The sequence below is a fragment of the Triturus cristatus genome, chromosome 3_1 (genome assembly GCF_964204655.1).
Source record: "Triturus cristatus chromosome 3_1, aTriCri1.1, whole genome shotgun sequence".
In the NCBI taxonomy this organism is placed as follows: domain Eukaryota; kingdom Metazoa; phylum Chordata; class Amphibia; order Caudata; family Salamandridae; genus Triturus; species Triturus cristatus.
The window spans coordinates 777,596,638-777,618,597 of NC_140583.1; the positions used below are offsets into that span (position 1 = coordinate 777,596,638).

The window sequence follows — 21,960 nt, forward strand, 5'->3', positions numbered from 1 at the left end:
GAGATGGTCTTCCTACAATGAAATGTTACGAGTATTTTATATACCCCGGAAAAGACCCAGCACGTTTGTGACACCAAAAAGTATAAAGAATGACATTATCTTCAGAAGAAGAACCAACACTAAAAATGATCCACTATTAAACACACACAATTAACACAGGAAACACAAATGAGCTACTAAATACACATTGCGGTACTGTTGTTCATGCAAACTAATACTGTTTGAGTTATTAAGGACGTTACTGGTGGCTTCCCGCCTGATAACAGGTAGAGATTTAAGCTCGGCAACTATGAAAGGTCAAATGACTGAGAACAGTTCCCATCTGCATGCTTCAACTTTAAACATCAAGGGTGGTCCCTCCTACCCACCCCTAGCTCACCTTAACCTCTGGTAAGAGATTGACTGTGCACCTCGTATGAGTTTGCTCACTCCCTTTTATCTTAGTGCCTGCTCCAGTTAGGGCCCATGCTATTCTTTTGCTCTCACCTCAGCAGTCTTAACTGAAGAGGCAGATTGTTAGATATACCTTCCTGTCAGTTCAGCTGCAGGACAGCTGGTCTATCATTCTTACCCATGGGGCAAGCTACTAAAGAACAGGGTGTGCGCCAGTTATTACTCTTGCAAACGGCTCCAGATTGTCTCCAAACCATGGGTTCAATGCTTCACTTGGCAGGTCCCAAGCAGTGCCATTGTAGCTTTAGATGGACTGTGACACATTAAGCAGTAGATTTATCAGGAGAAGAGACATGTGTGACAAAATGTCCACATCAATTGAAGGTCAGATCAGGTAGATTTCACAATATGCCTTTTTTGTTGATGCACCAGGAACCAAAAGGCAGGTGGTGGTTAAGTGGTACAGACCTCCAGAAATGTACACCTGCATGTGCCATTTTAATAGATTCAGTAAGATTTGAGGACTAGATTTCTATGGGATTCACATCAATGACACAGCAGGAAGTGGTTATGGGAGTTGAATGCAGATTCAAAGGAGACAAGTGAGCAGTGCAGAGCCGGCCTGCTGGGAACACATGTGAAATATGAGGTACAGCCTATTAGCGGATTCACATTTATAACAGCAGAGACCAGTATTACCAAAATTATGACTTAAAGACAAATATTTATAAAACAGTGTTATCATTACTGGACAAGCTGTATCAGTGCAACAATGGTAAGTCTACTGATATACTCCTGACATAAGCAATTAGGGAAAAATCTAATAAACAAGGGGTATCAAATGATGGCATGATGCATCCAGGGCAGAACTACATTTAATAGAGCAGCCTACCAAGATGCTTCAAGACCTATGGAGCCGAACAATTTACACTGACAAGTTCAAAACCTCAGACGCATCCAAACAGAAGGTCTATTCTTGTCAGAAGCTTCCTCACCCACTAAGAACAGCACAAGAGTCTGCCTGGAGCCGTGGAAGACAACATCAATTCGGAAGGCTCAACCATGAAGGTGTCTGATGTGTCTAAGGCAAACTCTCAGCAAGGTATTGTACATTATGATAGAGCTCTTGTGGTGGAGTGCAAGGCAGGAAGGACTCCAAACAGCCACTTTCTGGACAATGCAGAAGAGCGGTATCTTGGGCTATCCAAATGCTACATTACCCTTCACACTAAAACCAATTTGATTTTCTTGACAGCTGCTGTTGCACTAGATTTCCTCAAGAGGAATCACTCCAACTAACAGGCAAATAGGTTAAGGTGAAAGAACAAATCCCACAGAAGCTGATGGTTTTAGTTTTCATTCAAGTTCTTTAAATGGTGAACAAAGTCAGTTCAGCAGCCCTACTATTTTCTTTCCCCTAGCGTTGGAAAGCTACTGAAGAAACACTTTAGGTCAGTATGTCGTGGGCCTGGTGCTCAACCAGCAGCTCCATACTCTTCACATCTGTGCACCAGAATTCCAGCCGGTCCTTCATGCTCTTTATCTGCAAGAGAAGCATTCAGATTCAAGCCAACAAAAAAGAACTTTAACCAGAACTGGTCTTTGAGGAAACCAGACAAACACATTAATTCACACAGTATCCAGTACCCTAATGCATCATTCTCCATGGAAAAATTATGCATTAAGGCACACAGCAGAATAAGTCAATGGGGGAGCTAAACAATATATACATATAACAACAAATATCAGGACTGCTCCACTCCACACATTTAAGGCTAAAGCAGGACTGGTTTTAGAGGGAACAGCATAAACACAGAAAGACATACACAGACATAAAACAACTCCCTAAAGCTTCTCACTATGCAGCAGACCCAAACAACTGCTGAGCGGATAATTAAAATGTATACATTTAACATTTAGAAAAGCATATACATTTTAACTCTATGGAAAGCTGGTAAGTTAATACCCAAATGAACAGTTCCTTGGTAGGGACACAGATTAACATTATGATGCAGGTCTTATACACATTACAAAATATTGTGTTTACATTGATGAAACTACTGACTGTCACCTCATTTGAGCAAGTGAACCACCATCTTTTCTCAAAGCCCTAAATAAAACAGGGTTATGTCAAGATTCATGGTTGGCTACTGCAACATGGCTAAGAGGATCAGATTATGAGTGAATCCAGTACCACAAAGATCGTTAGGGGAAATAACAGACCCCTATGCACACGCAGTATACATTTTTATTTGGTGAACCAGTGTTAACAGAGCTGACCTGTTTAAAAAAAATGTATAAAAAAATTCTCTTTAAAAAAGTATGAACAGCCACACTTGACATGTAGGTGGAGGCGAGCGGGGAAGTAACAAGGGAAGTGTTTTTTGATGCCTGCTACTTGCAAACTAACTCCCAAAATACTTATTCCCTCATCCACAACAGCTCTTTTGTAAAGCTCTACCCAATTCACAAAGCCTTAATTTAGAGATGCCACTATATGGAAGAGCATATTACCTGCTGTAGGTCCAAAACACGAGGCTGCACCCAGGTCATGTGCACACGTTTGTCCACCTCATCTATACTGCCTTTCAGCAGGCCGACAGACAGCGCCTTCATCACCAATAGCTCCACCTGAAATAGGAAGTTGTGGGTTTAGAAAGAAAAGGAGGAAGCTGCTGGAATACACTTACATCACAGTAGAATGGTGTTTTTTGATGATGGGAACTCTATGCAAAAATGCAACCTCTTTGAAGGGAATCCATAACAAAAATGACGGAAGGCATGTGCAGAAACCTACACACTAACGGATTAAATGCTTGGAAAGGGGCTTTTACTACCAGCAAAAACATGCTTCAAAGACTGATTTAAAACAGAGGATTCATAAACACTGTGGCGGACAAAAGCAGCATTACAAAGACATGAGTATGTTGCCTTGTATTTTCTTACATCTAGATATACCAAAAGGCTGAGCTCTGATCTACTTACACAGAGCATCAACATTTCTGTATTAAGTCCATTGGTTAAAAATGTCATCTTCCAATTTAGTCTGGCTTTGCCATACCAGTTCCCATTCAAACTCTTATCTACCTTAGCACATAATTGTGAGAAAGTGCCATCTTTCTTGCATGGTATGCCCCCACTTTTTGCTGAATTGCTGAATGTACTTTGACTGAGTGTGTCCTGGACTCCTGCCAATCAGGTGCCCAGGGCCTATGTTCCTTCCCTAAAACCTAAAACCCCAAATTGGCAAACCCTGGCCACATGTCAGCCCCTGGTAAATGGAACCCTAGGTACCCAGGCCTCTAAGGGCTGCAGCACTTATTGTGCCACCCTTAGAGGCCCTGTACCCTAACACAACCACACTGCCCTTGTAGGTTGAGTGTCTGGGTACAAGGCAAAACCAAGAGTCGACATGGCACACATCCCTGTGTGCCATGCCCACAACCTACACTGCCCTGGCATACATCAGCCACCCCTCTAGCTGGGTGCCCTATGCCAGTGGTGTGGGCACAGGAGCATGAGCCCTGTGCCCCTACAGTACCCAGGTCCATTACTGGACACTAAGTGCAGTGCTGCCATTTAAGAGTATATGGTGCTGAGAGTTCGTCAAACACGAACTCCACAGCACCATAATGGCAACACTGAAGACTGAGAAGTTTGGTATCAAACTTCTCAGCACATTAAATCCCACACTGGCATCAGTGCGGGTTTAATGTACGAAGCACTACAGAGGGCATCTTAGAGATGCCCCCTGAAACCTATCTGGGAGGCTGCCTAGGCTATATATTAAAGAGGAGATTTTGCACACCTAATTTTAATGTTTATTCTGTGGAATTAACTAATTTCACTTCTTTTGCATGCTATGCTTGCCATATGCCCGCCTCACATGTGGAGAATATAAAAAATGTGGCCAGGTATGTGTCACCAGGACTCAAGAATGCACAGCTATTGTGTTATACTTCAATGATTCATATCTGAATCTTATTTTTGCAATTTATAAATCTATAACATTTATTGCAAATTTAACATATGATACAATATTGTCATCACAATTGTATATCACATTAATATTATAGGTAACAATTGTTAAACAATCACTAATGTTCTGTCATCCATAAAATGTATCAAATGCATGTGAACTTGTATTAGTTATACATCTCTTTTGTTGTTAATTTCAAAAATGTAAATTTGTTAAAAATGTATATTGTATAAGATTTATGCAGCTGTGCATATCGCTGTATTTGAACACGGATGCTTATATTAGGTTTCATCAACAGGTTAGTTGTCCCTGACGAAGGGACTTTTCGTCCCGAAATGCATTGGGCGAAGGACATAACAATTCTTTTTTATGGATGATAGAACATTAGTGATTGTTTAACAATTGTGCTGGATCTTGGTGCCCAGCACTGACCCTGAAAAGTACTCACAACTGTACTTACAACTAAACCAATTGTCTTCCATAGGAAATCATTGACTGTTTTTCTGTGAAATTTCTTCTAAGTGTCGATTTTTGCAAACTACAAATATTCTTTAAAAATCGTACCAACTGTGAAAACGTAATTACTTACCTGTTTTAGATAGAGGTCCCAGTACTGAGCCTAGGAGCCCAGCCCTGGATTACAAAACTAACGAGAACATACTTTACCTTTAAGTTGAATTTTCTCCCATAGGGAATCATTGACTGTTTTTCTAGGAAATTTCGCTGTGTCAACTTTTAAAATAGCAAATTATTGCCTAAAAATCACAACAGTAACTAAAACGAATTTACTCACTTGTTTCCAAGACCTGTCTTAGGACTGAATCTAGGATCCAGTCCGGGAATTAGAAAAGTAGTCCTGAAAGTAATCTATTGCAAATAACTTAAAATTCACATTGAGCTCAATGTATTATTGTGTTTGAAATTGTGTTGCCTATTGCAACAACCTGTAACTATTGCCTACAAAAGTCAATTGCATACTGCAAAAGTATTTAACTAAAGCCTCTCATTCTGAGAAAGTATATTTGGATACCTTTTGTTGGTTATAAAATAAAACAACCATATATTTTTTTATACAAACCATTGACCTAGAGTTCAGTTCTTGAGTGTGTGAGACCATTTGCTGACTGACTGTGTACAACAAATGCTTTACATTGTCCTCTGATACTGTCTTACTGCTCGACCAAGCTACCACTTTAGAGAGTAAGGTTATATCTAACTTTAACCTCTGCCAAACCTCTGGGACTGTGGACTCTGTACACACTGTGCCTATTTGGGAACAGTATATACAGAGCCACTTTCTCACAATAATTCAAGTTTGTTTTACCAAATACAAATATCTGACTGGCTAGAATACTGCAGAGCAGGCCATCCTCAGCAAAAACCTTCATAACATGTTTCTAGGAACAGAACAATGCCCCCCAACCCACTCCCTGAGTAAATCAAGCATCCATCCCTTTAATCTCCACAGGCCGGAGTCTGCCAGCGCATGAAGGAAGAAATGGATAGGTAATGTTATGCAAATGTTTACCACAATGAAGCCGCTCCCAGTGGGGTTGCTAGTGCCGAATAATCTGTGAGTGCAGGCATCTCACAAAAAGTGAAGGACTGGTCTCACACACCACCTGGTGTCATGCTTCATCATTGACTCTTTTTAGAGGGTGAGGACTGGTCAATGATGAAGCATGACATCAGGTGGTATGTGAGACCAGTCCATCACTTTTTGTGAGATGCCTGCACTCTCAACCCCACTGGGAGCAGCTTCATTGTGGTAAACAGTTTCTGTTGGAGGCTGCCGGCTCCCAGCACCCCGTGCCTCTGGTTCCCTCATCCCAGATTCAGTCTGGATTTTGTGGTTACACACAATGTTATGCAAATGACACAGGATGATGCCCAATCAGACAAGACTCCACTTCAATTGTCTCTAAGTCATTCAGAACGTCAGTCTCCTGAGCAAACATACAACCCTTCAGCTTGTTCATGTGAGGGCATGAACAAGACTGGCAATTCAACATACACACTGTAAGAAGTCTGTCTGTTAAAGTATGGGGATGGTCTTGTCTTGATATGAGCTGTGGCCGGTGTTCAAATAAAGTCAAAACAATTACGCTGCTAAAAGTAGAGATTTCTGAGAGGAATTCTGAGCTTATGCTTGGTTCCTTGGCACAATAGCGGTGCCTTTTTAATACAATATTCTGTGACACACAGGAACAGCCAAAACGAAATTACAGTTAAGATATTAACATGGTAACATTTTCAAATAAATGTAGTTGCAAGGAATATAGCTTAATGATTAAAATGACAATATTGAAGTAAATTTCATGCAGCGATCTGGAGATATTTAAAAAAACATACTGCCATGTTTGCAGTCTCTGAACTTGAAAAATGAATCATGACAATGAGCTAGCCTTGAGAGAAAGAGAGAGAGAGAGATATATATATATATCTATATATATTTTAAAAAAACATACTGTGGTGCAGTATTACATTGGTTTTCAGGCCCAAAACCAGGCAACGCTCCACCATCTCCCATGAAATGGTTTAACAGGGAAGTTGTTTCAAAAGACATTAATGTCAGGTATTTAGACTGGTTCTCCAAACATTAGTTTCCAAAGTTTCGCAACTTTCTACTTGGTGCTGCAAAGGTTCTTAAACTTATAGAGAACAGACAAAAGTTTGCATTTCTTTCAAGTCCACCAATTACTACTACTTTTTATCAAGGTGAACACATTTTTTGTATCTGTTTTTAGGTCGAGGGACCATCCGGTCTGCCGAAGGCAGAACCGGAAGTCCGGAGATCTTATGTTTGAGAGTGGCTCTTTAGCCCGCCTCTCTTTTTGGCTCTCCTCCATTGGCTGGCTTCCTAAACGGAGGCCAGCCATTGGAGGAGAGAGCCGTCCCTCCAAATAGGCTCCGTCGTTTTCAGATTCAGGGGCGTGTTCCGTGCTCTTCTTTCCACTTTTTAGCCACGCCCCCGAATCTGAAAACCGCCGCTGCGTTTCTCCGAGGCATTTCTGCTTCGCCTCGGAGAAAGGCAGTGGTGTGCTTGTTTAAAGGTTATTTTTTAGGACTCTGAGAACATATGTATTTTCTTTTATATGCGTTTCTTGCTTTTGTTATGTGTTCAAAATGTTCCTTGTCAGTTATGCTGTTATTCGTATGGTTGTAATATTTAACGGGAGGGGATGCGTTGCGTGTACACTATTCTATGAGGAACGTTTGCTTCATGTTGACTCCTTAACACCATTTGCAATAGAACCCATATCTGTGGTCGTTTCTTCCCTAACAGCACTATACCTTTCTATAACTGAACGTGGACATTTTGCGGTCTTTAAATGGCCAAACGTATCTAGCTCGAAATTCGCTTGCTTCATTGGTCTATCTTCCATGTCAAACAAACGTCGTCACTCTGCCCTGCCTCCTTTGTGTATTTGGCTCTTGGGAGGGGATGTGGTACGTTGGCTGCACTGCCGACTTTGGTGTTAGAAACCAGGGTTCGAGGCTCCGGGTCGCGTCCACATCCTGTGATTCTGGGCAAATCACATACTCTCCCCGTGCCTGCATGTGTAATGTAAATACGGTGCTCGTGTAAAGCGTTTCAATACCTTCAGGTCGAGTTCACGCAATATAAATTATGCAATAAAAAAAAAACACGGTGGTTTTAAAGTAGCAATATTTCCGTTTCGGTTCAAATGGAGTTCTGATGTCTTTTCTTAGACGGCCGTCTTGTGAGCTTCGCCCAACCCGGCAGTGTGGTTTTTTTTAGCCACACTCTACCGGAAGCAATTTACTGGTGCATACAGTTTACACATTGTTTCGACTCTGTGAATTATTTCAAACCGAGGCTTGGCACACAAGAGAGGCGTCACTGAACATACAGGAGCCATAGAGTTCCCGGCGGTGGTTTTCTGCTCCTTGTGAATCCATGGCGGGAATCCAACCAGATTCATGGCAACCGCCCACCGTGGTGTTAGAAACCAGGTCAGATTAGCACCACCCTGCTGTTTACTGCCATGAAATACCCATGAGTAGAGTGACCACCCTTTCTTCTGAACCCAACCATGTCATAGGGAGAGGATGTGGTCCGTCGGCTGCGCTGCCGCCTCCTGGTGCAGGAAACCAGGGTTCGAGCCTCGAGGTCGCGTCCACATCCTGTGATTCTGGGCAAATCACTTAATCTCCCCGTGCCTGAATGTGTAATGTAAATACGGTGCTATGTAAAGCGCTCCAAAACCTTCGGGTCGAGTTCGCGCTATATAAAGATGCAAAAAAAAAAAAAATCGTGTTATCTGACTAGATAGTATTGATTTCAAAAGGAAAGCCAGGACTGCTTTAGACACTCATTTGCTAACCATACCAACGTGGGATGTTTAGGACAGAAACAGCAGCAGTCGCGTTTGAGTTGTATTGTTCACATTTGGTTGGCTTTATTGTAAATATAATTTGGTGCTTCCGATTAGATATCTTTACTTCCTTTTCGTGTACTTGTTCCTTCCAGAGCAGTTTCTTTACCATCCTTTTGATTGGAGAACTTTAATTCCACTGGTTATTTTCAGGCGATTTATGCTTATGTCACATTTTTCTCAAAGCGGCAATTTATTATTTGCATGGTTAAGAGTAGAGTTGCAAATAGTATTTGTATGAACCAGTATTTGGGGGGCACAAAATCGAATATCCGGTCTTAGTAACTTATCGCACCATACACCTGTAAATAACGAGTGTAATACATATCTTGTACAGAAGATATATACATTGGTATAGAGTCACTGTGTGTGTAGCATATTAATTGTATCAGACTATATTAAAGAATAAACGTGTGGGTGATTTACAGTCACGCTTCGAGCACTACTTTAGAAATGTTCTCATTTTTACTTTTTAAATTGATAGATCACAAAAATTGCAGAACAAACTGCACTGAGCAAGGCTATTTCTAAAGCTTCTCAAATGTTAGGTTTATCTTTGGCACAGCAGCACCAACATCTGCAGGTTTCACACTGCTGATTTGGTGCATGCTGCGTTATTCCACCCCCCCCCACCCCGACTCCTTTTTCCTTAGTTGTGTATTGAAATTGAGGCTCGAGAGAACTCCATTTCCACGTTCCTCCCCCTCCTCCATCACACCGGGCTTCTTCGTCGAGGTTCATTGTCTTGCTGTGTTGTTTTTTTGCAACATACACCCATGTATTTTTTTCCTTTGTGAGTTTCCAATCACCGTCTCTGGGGGTCTCTCTGCCCTTACCTCTTCCTCTTGTCAGCCTGCTCCCCTTTTATATTCCCAGTCACTTTCTCCTGGCCGTCAATCTGCTAGTCTGGATTCCTCCTCTCCTTCTTCTTAATTTACTATCCCTCCTTCTGGAATCGCGCTCACTTTCCCTTCCTGCCACTTCATTTACCTGCCACACTCCTGCAGTGCTGCGTCCAAACCCAATGTGCACTCACACGGAGCGAGGTCCTGTCAGGAAGTTGTCCGTATCATCTTGGAATACTGATTCTACCACTAGTGATTTAATATACATACCTGGATTATGTAACCACATAGTCTGCGAGTAACAAAATATAAATTAAAATTAAAAAAAGGATTTCTGCCCTCAGCTTGTCCACCCAGTTTTAACTCTTCAGATCTTGAGTGGTGAGGTCCTTTTTTAGGGATTGTCTATCCATCGTTTAGCTTCAGAATTTGTTTTTTGATCGAGTTGAAACGTTGCAGATGTTAAGTACAGCCTACATTTTGAAGAGGCTTCCACAACTATTGTCGCTGTTCAATGTCTATTTGATTTGTTTATGATAAAGGCTCTCTCTTTCACTACCTCAATCTTTCTCTATCTCACTACCTCACAACATCACTCACTGTTTCTATCTCACTACATCAGAAAATACCTCACTCACTAACTCACTCTTTCACTACCTCGCTCTCTATCTACCTCACTACATAACTCTCTATACATCACTACTCCCCTCTATCTATATCACTACCTCACTATCTCACTACTTCTCTCTCTAAAAAGATCACTACCTCACTCTCTCACTACCTCACTCTCTATATCACAACTTCACTCTCTCTCTAACTCACTACATCACTCACTCGCTCTCTACCTCACTCTTTCTATCTCACTAACTCACTTTCACAGTGGTGGCTCTGTCTGTGTGTGGGTAACTGTGTGTGTGTGTAGGTGGCTCTGTGGGTGGCTCTATTTGTGTGTGGGTTGCTCTATGTGAGTGGCTCTGTGTGTGTGGGTGGCTTTGTGTGTGTGGCTCTGTGTGTGGGTGCAAATGCAATAGGTCTCGCATTTGAGAGTGATTAAGCAATTGACATTGTAAATAACAATGCCGTTTCTTTAAATGTTTTAAAAACAAAAACATAAAAATAATGTCATGAGCAATGCCAATAGCTCTAACTTTAACAATGCCGAGACCATTGCATTGTAAATGCTTGTTCTAATATTCCACACTTACTAAGTCTCAATGGGAAAGCGTCACAGCAGGTGATCCACCTTATTGGTGGTGTGGGTCAGCAAAGAGACCAGCTTTCATAATCAGAGTAGCATTCTAGCTCCAGCAATTTAATTCACAGAGGCTATACCTCTCCTCACCCTTCACCAGGCAGATCACAATTGCCCCAGCAGGTTGTCTTCTGGCTTCTTGCTCAAAACGGTTATATTTTCTTTTACTGCTCTGTGATCTACTTCATGCCTCTGCTTGGCGGTACAGCTAAAGACAACCCCAATTTTTGTGCTATAAATTTCCAAAAGCCTCAGTGAAATCCCTCCCTCTCATTGTACAAACTCCTCCTGAGAGCCAGCCAACTTCAGCTACAAAAGATCTCTCCAAGGCACTCTTCAAAATGGGCAATTTTTATGAGACAGCAATTGTCGGGCAAATGCAGCAGAAAAGGCTTTGAAAACTCAATGCTTTGAAGAGTGGCAGTTCACCTTGTCTGAGGAGGTGTTAAGTAGGTGGTTATGATATCAAAGGTGTAGACTGCAGAAAAAACACACTGGCCCACCAGGTTGCACTACACAGGAAAATGACAAACCTTATCAAAAAGCCACATTTTCTAGGCAAGGAAATCAAAATATTCATTTTTCTGCCATTATTACATACATGCTGCAAGGTTAACTCTACGTTTCCCAACTAAAGTTAAGAGGAAATATATAACTTCGCACAGGTTACCCTTTTCAAACACTAGTGTGGGTTCCACTTGCAATTTAAACTGTCGAACTATGCTACTGGGCCTAACTTTCAAAAAGTGGCGTTACAGTTCGTGTTACATAGGGCCCGATTAAAAGTTCGGAGGTCCACTGGACTGCCGAACCAGTGGTGGAGGTGCGGTGGCGGTCGGGCACTGCTGTACCAGTGGTTCGACCGCCATATTACAAGTACGACGGGTTGGACAGTTTTGGGACTGCTGAAACCGCCAGGGAACCGTGTTCCCTGCGATGGTCTGGGGCAGCAATATGCTTGGTGGTGCCGCTGTGGCACCACCAAAGGCATTCTAAGTTTACCCACTGCCAACTTTTTCATGGTGGTGAGCCCGCCATGAAAACGCTGGCGGTGAGGAAACACGGGGACCTATAGGAGTCCTTGTTGCCCTGTACACTGGGATGCATACAGGGAGCTCATGGTGTGCCCTCCCCCGTTTGCATGCATGCCCAGTTCCTACATGGCATGGACTAAACAGTGTGTGCCGTGCAGGAACTTGCTTTGGCGTTCCCATTGCAGTGCCTTTTCCAAAGGCATCGCCATGGAAGCGCCAAAAAACTGTCCACCAGACCAGGAGAAAACTCCTAATCTGGCAGGCGGTCGACTTTAGCAGAGCGGGTGGTGGAGGAGTCTTAATCAGCCCCATAGTGCCAATTCCATCTCTTTTGTTGTAAAATGTTTTTTTAGGATACTTTTTATTGGGTTGTACAAAGAATCAGAGCAGATCACCACAATACATTAGACAGTATAACATGGATGTTCTTTTAGAAATTTCTCATCCCAAAAGAGGCAAGACAGGTTATACTTATTTGATTTGTTACAACTGCACAGTTCTATACGTAAGCTAACTAACTTTAACATTCAACAAATCCCTCAAAGGTTCCCTAGGTGAGAGTCACAGTTGGATTCCTTTTGTATTCTGATTGCCAATGGGCACAGTCTCACAACGTCGGTTATCCATTCCAGTCAACAAACAGGCTATCCTCTCTGGCTGGGGAATTTTGTTACGATAGGGTAGGTCACACTGAGATGCGAGGCACCCCAGCTTTGTCTCGGTCAACATATGGGATGGAGTCCTTTGGTAAGCTGCAGGTCGTATGTATCTACGGTTGAGGCAGTATTGTCATGGCGGGGGAGGAAGTTATGCCTTAACAATACTCCTCCTTTAAATTGCATAACAGGAATCGCAAGTCCATCTATGGTGGAACAGAGCATTTATCATGGTTTCCTCCCCCTCTGAGATGGGTCGTTTGTGCCAGCCGTTAGATTTTTCTCGTCACGTTGTCTTGTATTCTATGTCAGCCCAGTTTGCCACATCTCTCCTGCATGCTTCCACGAAAGGGTAACTGGCCGTCTTCAATCCTATTGTAATTGCTCTTTTTTGCTAAGAACAGTGGCAGTTCTATAAAGCTGGAGCTAACCTTGGTTTAAGGAATATACCCAGCAAGCAGCTTACTATGGTATGGAAATTCTCTTGGCTCGTTACTCATGTCACCTCTCTCAAAATTGCTGTTCAATAAGTTTGAAGGTTATTGTATGCCCATACCATGTGTATAAAATCTTAATGTGGCGCAAGGCATCTGGGGCACTGTGCATTTGCATTGGGAAATAAGCGGTTAGTGTCTGACACGTGAGATAGGCCCTGTGCAGGAAACTAAACTGTATGAATTTAAACCAGGCATTGCACAAGACCTTGTGGGGATAGCCCAGGGTTGGCTGCCATTCTTTATCATGCAGACTGCAGCCTATTATGTTCTACTCGTCTTGGAGGGGTGGTAGATTCACTCCTGTATGTTCCAACAGGGTTTTATATAGCCATGTAATCATCTGGCGCCCTGTCCCAATCATGTGTAAGATGTTGACTAGGGCATGTATGGAGGGCTCAGAGACTTATACTGGCATGTAGAAGTGCAGCGCCTTACAAATCCTACCATATAGTCAAAATTGCCCAGAGGGAAGGTCCCATTGTTTCACTAATATGGGGAAGGGCATTAGTTTAGATTCTGAGAATAAATCATCGACAGTGGCGATACCAGCTGTGTCCCAATGACTGTTCTGAGCAGTTTAGCTCAGCTGTACCGGCCATCATTCTCCGGAGTGGGATCCCGAGAGTGTAGGAGGCAACAGTGTGAGCATGTATCCGTGTCGGTTTCCAGCAGCCCAGAGCAGTAGCAGGCAGAAGCTTCAAGTGTGAACAGTGACTCTTGGAAGGGAAGGGGAAAAACCAAGCCAATGGGGCACTCTATTTAATTATCAGGGGAGTTAGGTAAGTCTCCTCCAAGTGTCTATCGGCCAGCCAGCATGCCACCCAGTACAACCGCACCACCAAGTAGTAATTGCGAAAATCTAGTGTCCCCAACCCACCCTCTTGATACGTTGGTAGTCTTCATTTAGTAAGCGCTACCCTACGTCGGCTAGTGGTCGAAACCAGGGTTCCCAATAGTACATTCAAGTGTCTGAAAAGTCAGACAGGCAACATAAAGAGGAGATTGACACCTTGGCCCAGAAGACACCCGGTGAGAGCAATGATTATATGGCACATTGGAGGATGCTCTCTATCGTATCTAGTTCTTCATGGTAGATATGGATTCCTAGGTATTTAAAATGTGTAGGACTCTTCCTCTACCCCCCCCACCCCACTCAGCTGGAACTGGAGTTGGGGTTGACGCAGTGATGGGAGACAGAGGACAACCCTACCTGTTCCCTCTGGCAATACTATACGCCTCCGAGACATGTTTCCCTGCCCTGGCCCTTGCCATGGGATCAGAATAAAACAATTTAATCCAACTAATCGTTTCAGGAACCCGTCCATATTGGTTTAAAATCGCATGAACATAATCCCACCATATGGTGTCAAATGCTTGTTCTATATCTATGGCTTTACAGGCGGAATAGGGCCAAAGAGTGGGGGCCTGCTCCATTATTTGGTAGAATCTACTCCGGTTCAGGAGATGTGTTTCTAGCAGGGATAAAGTTTGCTTTCAAAATGCTTCTGAAGTACATGCACTTGATAGGTTTAGGAGAGAAGATTATGTTATTGTCATATTATTAAAACTGTAACTTAAATTTGACTTGACCAGTGAATAGAAGGGCTTCTAATGAAAGTTACAAACCTGACAACTTTGTAAATCACGCAGGAAACAGCTAGATGCATTATGTAGGGGAGGAGATTTGCCTAACGGGCACAGCAGCTGACTTTGACATTAGGGAACCGGGTTAGAGTCCCAGCGTCAGCTCAACAACCTGTGATTCTAGGCAAATCACATAGGTCACCTTTAGGACAACTATTTCCAAATAGTGTTTTTTACTGAACCACTATTTGGTAATCGCTATTCTAAATGAAAAGTTTTATTTTTTAATTAGCAATACTTAGTGGGTTGCAAATTGACCTACCTCAAAAATATTAAGAAGGCAGGCCACAATTTGGGACCTTTTAGAAATGACAGCCATCACAGGGATGGTTGGCTGACGAGGTTAGTAGACCACCATATCTGTGATTGCTTTTAATTAAAGCAAACTTATATTTTTTTTAAAGCAGCTTGTTGTCCTTAAGTGTAAATTGGATGCATTTAAAAAAGAGAAAATGAAATGTTAAAGTCTTTAGGACTACTGCCTGCTCTTAAAAAATATTTTGTTTAATATTCTCGAAGGTGAAGGGGTTCCCTGGGGACCCATCCCTATTCACAAATGGGTTACTACCAATTTTGAATTGGTGGTAAAGTATTACTGTTTTGCGACTGGAATTCAGTTGCAGAACATTAATACATACCATACCGTTTCAGTATTTGGAAGGGATGCCCTAAACACGCCCCTTCCAAAATTTCTGAATCGCAATCCAAATCGCTATTTGGTGTTTGTACTTTGAAAAAAAACATGTTTGTGACCGCAAACTGCCAGAGTCTGGGAATTGCGTCATTTGAGACTACAAAAATGCTGTGGACACCGGGACCTTATTATCCCCTTGCCTCATAAAACAAATGAAACAAAGGAGAAAAAACAGACCTAAGCTTGATTATTGCAATCTGGTGCTAAAGTAACCCACTCTAATTCACCTAGGCCATGTTTTCCCTACATAAAACTGTATATACAATTATATAAAACTGTATATACAATAATATAAAACTGTATATACAATAATATATAACTGCATAACAATATATAGCAACAGCACGCAAGACATTGCAATCCTGACCCAATCGACTAATATGAAAGCACCCACTACCCGCTTCATGTAGCGTCTGAATAGAGTTAAGCATGTTGTACTGACACACATCCATGACAATGAACACTTCATATAGCAATTCACATTTCTAGTTACTCACTGAAGCACCCAAGACACTGCTAAGCGCTCTAAATAGAAAAGATATGTTTAAGTACTATGAATGTCATTCAATTAAATGCCAAATATGTGTAGTCCAATATCCTTTATTGCTTAGATTATTAAACTAGGTGGAACTGTGAGGGCAAATGTAGATAGCTATTCACATGTCATACAACTATGAAGGTATGTAGACAGATACGTTTTGAGGGGAAGCACACATTCAACTGACAAAGGAAGCCTTGCTTCTGCAGAGCATCATTTTCACAGCTTCATAAGTTTAAAGAGAATGTGTCTGGTAGACAGTTTGTTACATGAACAGTAGTAGGCGTTGTGTGTGTCATCTATGAAGTATGAGAGTGTCAGATCTTAACGTCTGGTGAGTTGAGTTTTGTGATCCTGGTCAGGAGGGAAAGGCAGAAGATAGAGAAAGATCGGAAAACAATAGCAACGAGAAAAAAAGATAAAGCATGGAAAAGAAGAACTTGCAAAAATGAGATAAAGGGACAGGAAATATAGGGCGGTGGAGTACAGAAGAATACGGTGGTATCAAGAGAAAGCCTGCCTTTGTATTGAGCAACACCCTGCATTAAGCAACGCTGGTGTCAGGATCCTAGAAAAATCTCTGGGCCTGTACAACATCTTAATTGCAGGGGTATGGCTGGTCTTCTTTAAGGGTACTCCTTAACTCTACTAATGCAGTCTGTTCAGCAAAGAGCCATACAGACCGCTTCCATGACATTTGGGTAGCTTTCATTTACAGATTTGAAATTCTTAAGACAGGTTTCTTTCACAAAATAATACCATGACCTTAACTCCTATTAGCATGTTGGTCACAATCTTTTCTTTCCCTTCACTGTTGATCCTCCATTTCTCACCGTGTTACCCTGAGATGTTGGATTCCAAAGGGATGTTACATTTGTGTCACTATTGTAGGGTAATATAGTGTCAAGTATTAGGGCTTTGACAGTCTCATGTCCATTCATTAAGGTGATGTCCAAGTTTGAGGTCACTTTGTAGCCCTATCATCAAATGTACTACACAAACAGAGGTGTGCTTTGTATATATGACCCTCCACATCCACCAACACTATAACTGAGAATACTCAGTAAAATTTCATAATGGTTAATATTGTAAATCCTGTTTTCTATACCTCAGGTGTAGGCGCTACTTAATGGTTCATGTCAGAGTGGTGAGTCTCTATATCACAGAAGAGCATCAATCAGTGTTTTGTAGAGCACGCTACTCATCCGTTGGGGTCGGAAGGCGCGGGGGGGAGGGGCCGGGCTACAGCTCAGTTGGCTGTCGTTCAAAGAGCCAGGTCTTGAGGTCATTCCTGAAATGAACCCGTGTTGGGATTTGCCGGAGCAGGAGCTCGTTCCATGTCTTGGCTGCAAGGTAGAAGGACCTTCCACCCTCTCTATTTCTGTAGAAGGGTAGGACGGTGGCTAAGGAGAAGTGGGCTGATCGTAGGTTACTCTTGGGTGCGTGGAAGGAGAGGCAGTTGTTGAGGGATTGGAGTCCGATGTTGTGGAGAGCCTTGTATGCGTGAGTGAGCAGCTTGAAAGTTATCCTTCTTTCGAGGGGGAGCCAGTGGAGTTTGCGGAGGTGTTGCGCCTTGGGATATCGAGGATTAGTCTGGCTGCAGTGTTCTGAACGGTCTGGAGTTTGAGGAGGAGTTTCTTCTTGATTCCGGCATATAGGGCATTGCCGTAGTTCAATCTGCTGGTGTTGAGGGCGTGAGTGACAGTTTATGGAGTAGGCAGGTATCTATTTGAATGTTTTATATAGTATGCAGAGAGTGTTAAAGCATGCGGGGAAGATTGCGTTGATCTGGCGATTTATTGTGAGCGATGAGTCCACTATGATGCCGAGGTTACGTGCATGGTCTGTTGAGATGGGTGGGTTTCCGAGGGTGGGGGGCCACCAGGTGTCGTCCCATGCTGAGGGAGTGGAGAAGAGGATGAGGACTTCTGCTTTTTCTGAGTTCAGTTTCAGGCAGCTGTTCTTCATCCAGGTTGCAACGGCTTTCACCCCTTCTTGGAAGTTTTGCCTGGTTATGATGTCTTCCTTGGAGAGGGAGAGGGTGAGATGGGTATCATCGGTGTAGGAGCCTAAGTTGAGCCCATGGTGTCTGGTGATGGTTATGAGGGGGCCATGTGGACATTGAAGAGGGTGGGGCTGAGGGATGATCCTTGGGGTACTTCGCATCTGGTCTCTGTTGGTTCCAAGAGGAAGGGAGGGGGAGGTCTTGGTCTCTGTTTTCTGCTGGTGAGAAATGAGCGTATCCAGTCTAGGGCCTTTCCTTGGATGCCGGCGTTGTTGAGTCTGGTGTCTGGTGTGTGGTGGGAGACAGTCTTGAAGGCTGCTGAAAGGTCCAGGAGGATGAGTGCTGCTGCTTTAAGAACCTATTACATGGAGTAACATTTGTACAAATACTCTTTTTTTCTTCCTTTGGCTGTATACACACATTTGCAGTGGCAAACGCCACTGATGTTGGTAGATGCGCTTGCATGCATTGTCAGTTTCTTAACATACATACCCTTGGCTGCAGTGCACAGAGGCCTTACACTGCCGCACACATAGGGAAAAAAATATGAGGGAACATTGGTCTAGTGGGGTGCAACCAGCCAGACTCCCGTTTCTTGTGAGTGTCACACCCAGTGTATCGAGCAGGCCGGCACGAGCTGTTAATTTGGATTTCGGGAGAAAATTCAGCAGTACAGTGCATCCACCGGTTTCAATTCTTGTGTGATTAGTTGTCCTGAGGTCTCTTTTGGGGTCCCCAGGGCAATAATGCCAGTAACAGATGTGGATAATGTCCTGCCGAAGCTGTGCGACTCAGTGAGAGAATCGTCCAGCAGTGACCTGCAGTCTGAGCACTTATGAATTAGTTGCTCCAGATGGAGGCACCAAACAAGATTTAGACTCTCTGGTTTGCGGTGGGGCAGGAGCCGCAGGCAAAGATATCGGGCAGGCTGCATCCGGGCACCAAACGTGTCTTACCTGTGCCCTACGAATAGAGTAGGCTTAGTCAGGCAAGTTCAGCAGAGTCAAAAGCAGCTGCGCTGCCAGTTATTCTGCTCCACACAAGTCGAATCCCCAGAACTCCCAGACACGCTACTCAAGGCCCCGGGGCCCACCGCTGCAGTCTCGCACCTTTTAGCGGGAAGGCAGGCTCTCATACATTGCCCTGCCTGGTACAGAGCACAGGTCCCAGCCCCACCGCTCCAGCTTGCAGCCCTATCACTGCTCCACATGGGGTGACGGTACAGGCCGCGCCCTGACATTGACCCCGGAGCGGGGATTGAGTAGCATCTCAGGACTCTCGACTGTTCCAATCAGCTCCCCAGGGTTGTGTATTAATTGCAGGCAGCACTGCAGGAATGTATACACGGATTGTGTCGGATTAGGTTGGGCTTGACCGTGGAGTTCAAAGATCAAGCATCCGCCATGCTTGAACGGCAGCCGCGCCGCATTGCAAAATGCTTTCAATGTTCACTTTAAACCTTTGGGCCCCATGTCATATATGGTTATTGCATAATCCATGTTGCTGTGTTTGTTGCAGGAGAGAGTGGCAAAAGGTTCGCTGCAAGCTCCCAAAAGGTATTTTGGCTTTTATCCAACTGAGGCTATTTGCATGCACACTATAGCTGAATGTGAAATATTTTAATTAAAGAGTCAAACGTTTTTTGATATTTTCAGGACAGGAACAAACAGGCCCTCTTTGGTTGATCCAAACTGATAATGGGTAAAATAAATAAATACATACACAATAAAGGCTGCTGTAGGAAATTTGTCCTTTCTGCAGGGTCTTGGCCTTTTGCTGGACCCTATATTTTTGCTGGCTGTAGAACTCTGTGCACTTTATCCCTGCTGCGCACTTCCTTTTCAATATGATGAAATTAAAACGCAAATTGCCATATTTAACTTCCTCATAAGTGCCTAGTATAGAGTACAAAGCATACCCAGGGCGTGTAAGTTAAGTGTCATTAGTGGACTGAAGCACCCACTGTGCCACCCACTACTGTGACAGTGCATACATGACTGCAAGGCCTGCAATGCAAGCCTTCAGAGCACGGGGGAAGCTGATGGGGAGAACAGTATCTGCCAGGACAGATAAGTAGGGTAACCCCTGGGCAGTACTTTTCCCTGCCTATGGCCCTGGAATTCTTAGGATGGGACAGGGTACAGGCACCGAGTAAAGTCACTGTCAGCCCCTGATGCCCATTGACTGCATCCTTGGCAATGAATGAACTTCCACCAGTGAGAAAAGTGCTGTTACCAAGGGTGCCCCAAAATCACAGATTTCTGGGGATTATGCTCCCAAATGGAAATTTTGGAGGCCCAGATGGAGAGTAGGATATAAAGTGGAAGCCATCCACAATGGGAGAACCAGTCATTCAGGAGTTACCTGCATTGAGAAAAGACTCACCCTGGTGAGACCACTTCTGAGGTGAAGGTACTGGCTACACTGTCACATAGCCAGAGGACAGGAGAACTGCCCCAGTCAGACTCTCCTACCTGAAAAAGACAGCAGGTGTCACCCTTTTGGGGAGGGGACTCTGTGGTTCCTCCCTGAAAGTTCTGGACTGGCAGGTATCTGTTCAGTCTCACCATACAGGCACTAAAGTGAAAGGCTAGCCTCAGAATAACACCCCTGATGTGGCTGGAGTGGGAGGGGGTGTCTTGATAAACCTAAGAGGCCAGGGAGATCTGAGGATCAAGAGGGGCCCATGGCCGAATATGAGGCCTGCCCAAGGCCCCAGATAGGAGCCTCCACCTGCCAGGCGATTGCTAGTGGTCTGGCTCCTGAGGGAAAGTGGTCAGTGGCCTGTGTTGGTTCCTTTTGGGGGAGGGGGCAGAAGTCAGACACAGAGGGCAGAAAGGGCCACATCACTTTGCTGGCCATGGGGGTAGTATCTGCATATTGGGATGCATGTGTGAGCACGCTAAGGTTAGGAGCCTCTCAGATGTGGTCTGCAGGGGAGCAAAAGGGTTCCCCATAGGCTGGTTCAGTTGCTCAGAAGGATATTGACAGATGTGTATACATGGTTTCAGAGGGGCACAGAAAAGACAAGTGCCAATGCAGAAGAGGCAAATTGTCCTTGTTATATCACCTGAGCTGTGAATTCGATCAAGGAATTGTTGGCACTACCCTAGCTAATGGCTGGTGGTTAGGAGAGAGGGTTGGTGGGTAGGAGAGAGGGTTGAGGGATAGGCCTGTGTAGGAAATGTTTCCTTTCTGCAGGGTCCCCCCAGATTTTTCACCTTTTGCTGGACCCTACATTTTTGCTGGCCTTAGAACTCTGCACTTTACCTCTGCTAACCAGTGATCAAGTATCAGGGCACTCCCTTTCAACATGGTGAAATAGGCACATCCCCTAATTCGCATATTTAATCTACCTAGACATCTCTAGTATATAGTACAAAGTGTACCCACGCCCATAAGTTAAGGTCACTAATGGACTATAGCACCCACTGTGCCACTCACTACAGCGACAGCACAAACATGACTGCAGGCCTTCCATTTGCAGCCTGCTTTTGAAATTTTAGATTACAAATGTGACCTGTCAAAATAAAAATACAATTAAACGTTGTTGTGGTTTACACAATTTTGTTTGTGATTTTCTGCGATTTTTTAATCATTTATTCTTTCGCTCATTTATAGTTTGAAGTTTAAACAAGACATCTTGTAATTCAGATGTTTATCGTTTGTCCCACTGAGTCATTCTTAAATCTGCTCAAAACAATTTAAGAATAACCCCACTGAGTCATTCTTAAATCTGCTCAAAACAATTGTTGACAAAGCACACAACAATGGAATCATAGACGACAAAAACTTGAAGTTTCTAACACAGACCAATCCCAAAAGTGCCATATTATATATGGTACCAAAAATACACAAAGATCTGTACAACCCCCCCTTCAGACCAATTGTATTGACTAGAGGGAGTCTACATGAACCCATCGGTCAATTTCTCGACAAATACCTGCAACAGAGTGTCATCAAGATGAAAACATACATAAAAGATACCAAGTCAAATAATGCTTTATTCGAGTGATTACTCAT

At 43.5% G+C, this 21,960-nt stretch overlaps 1 protein-coding gene across 1 annotated transcript in view; it reads right to left on the bottom strand.

The window, feature by feature from the left end:
* Positions 1–1,097: 1,097 nt before the first annotated feature.
* Positions 1,098–21,960, bottom strand: part of PSMD13 (proteasome 26S subunit, non-ATPase 13) — a 121,230-nt gene continuing 100,367 nt past the window's right edge. The window contains exons 12-13 of the mRNA XM_085644961.1: positions 2,908–3,024; positions 1,098–1,936 (exon numbers count right to left, since the gene is read on the bottom strand). Coding sequence (XP_085501087.1) covers positions 1,841–1,936; positions 2,908–3,024 — 213 coding nt within the window. The 3' untranslated portion in view covers positions 1,098–1,840. The remainder of the gene's footprint in view (positions 1,937–2,907; positions 3,025–21,960) is intronic.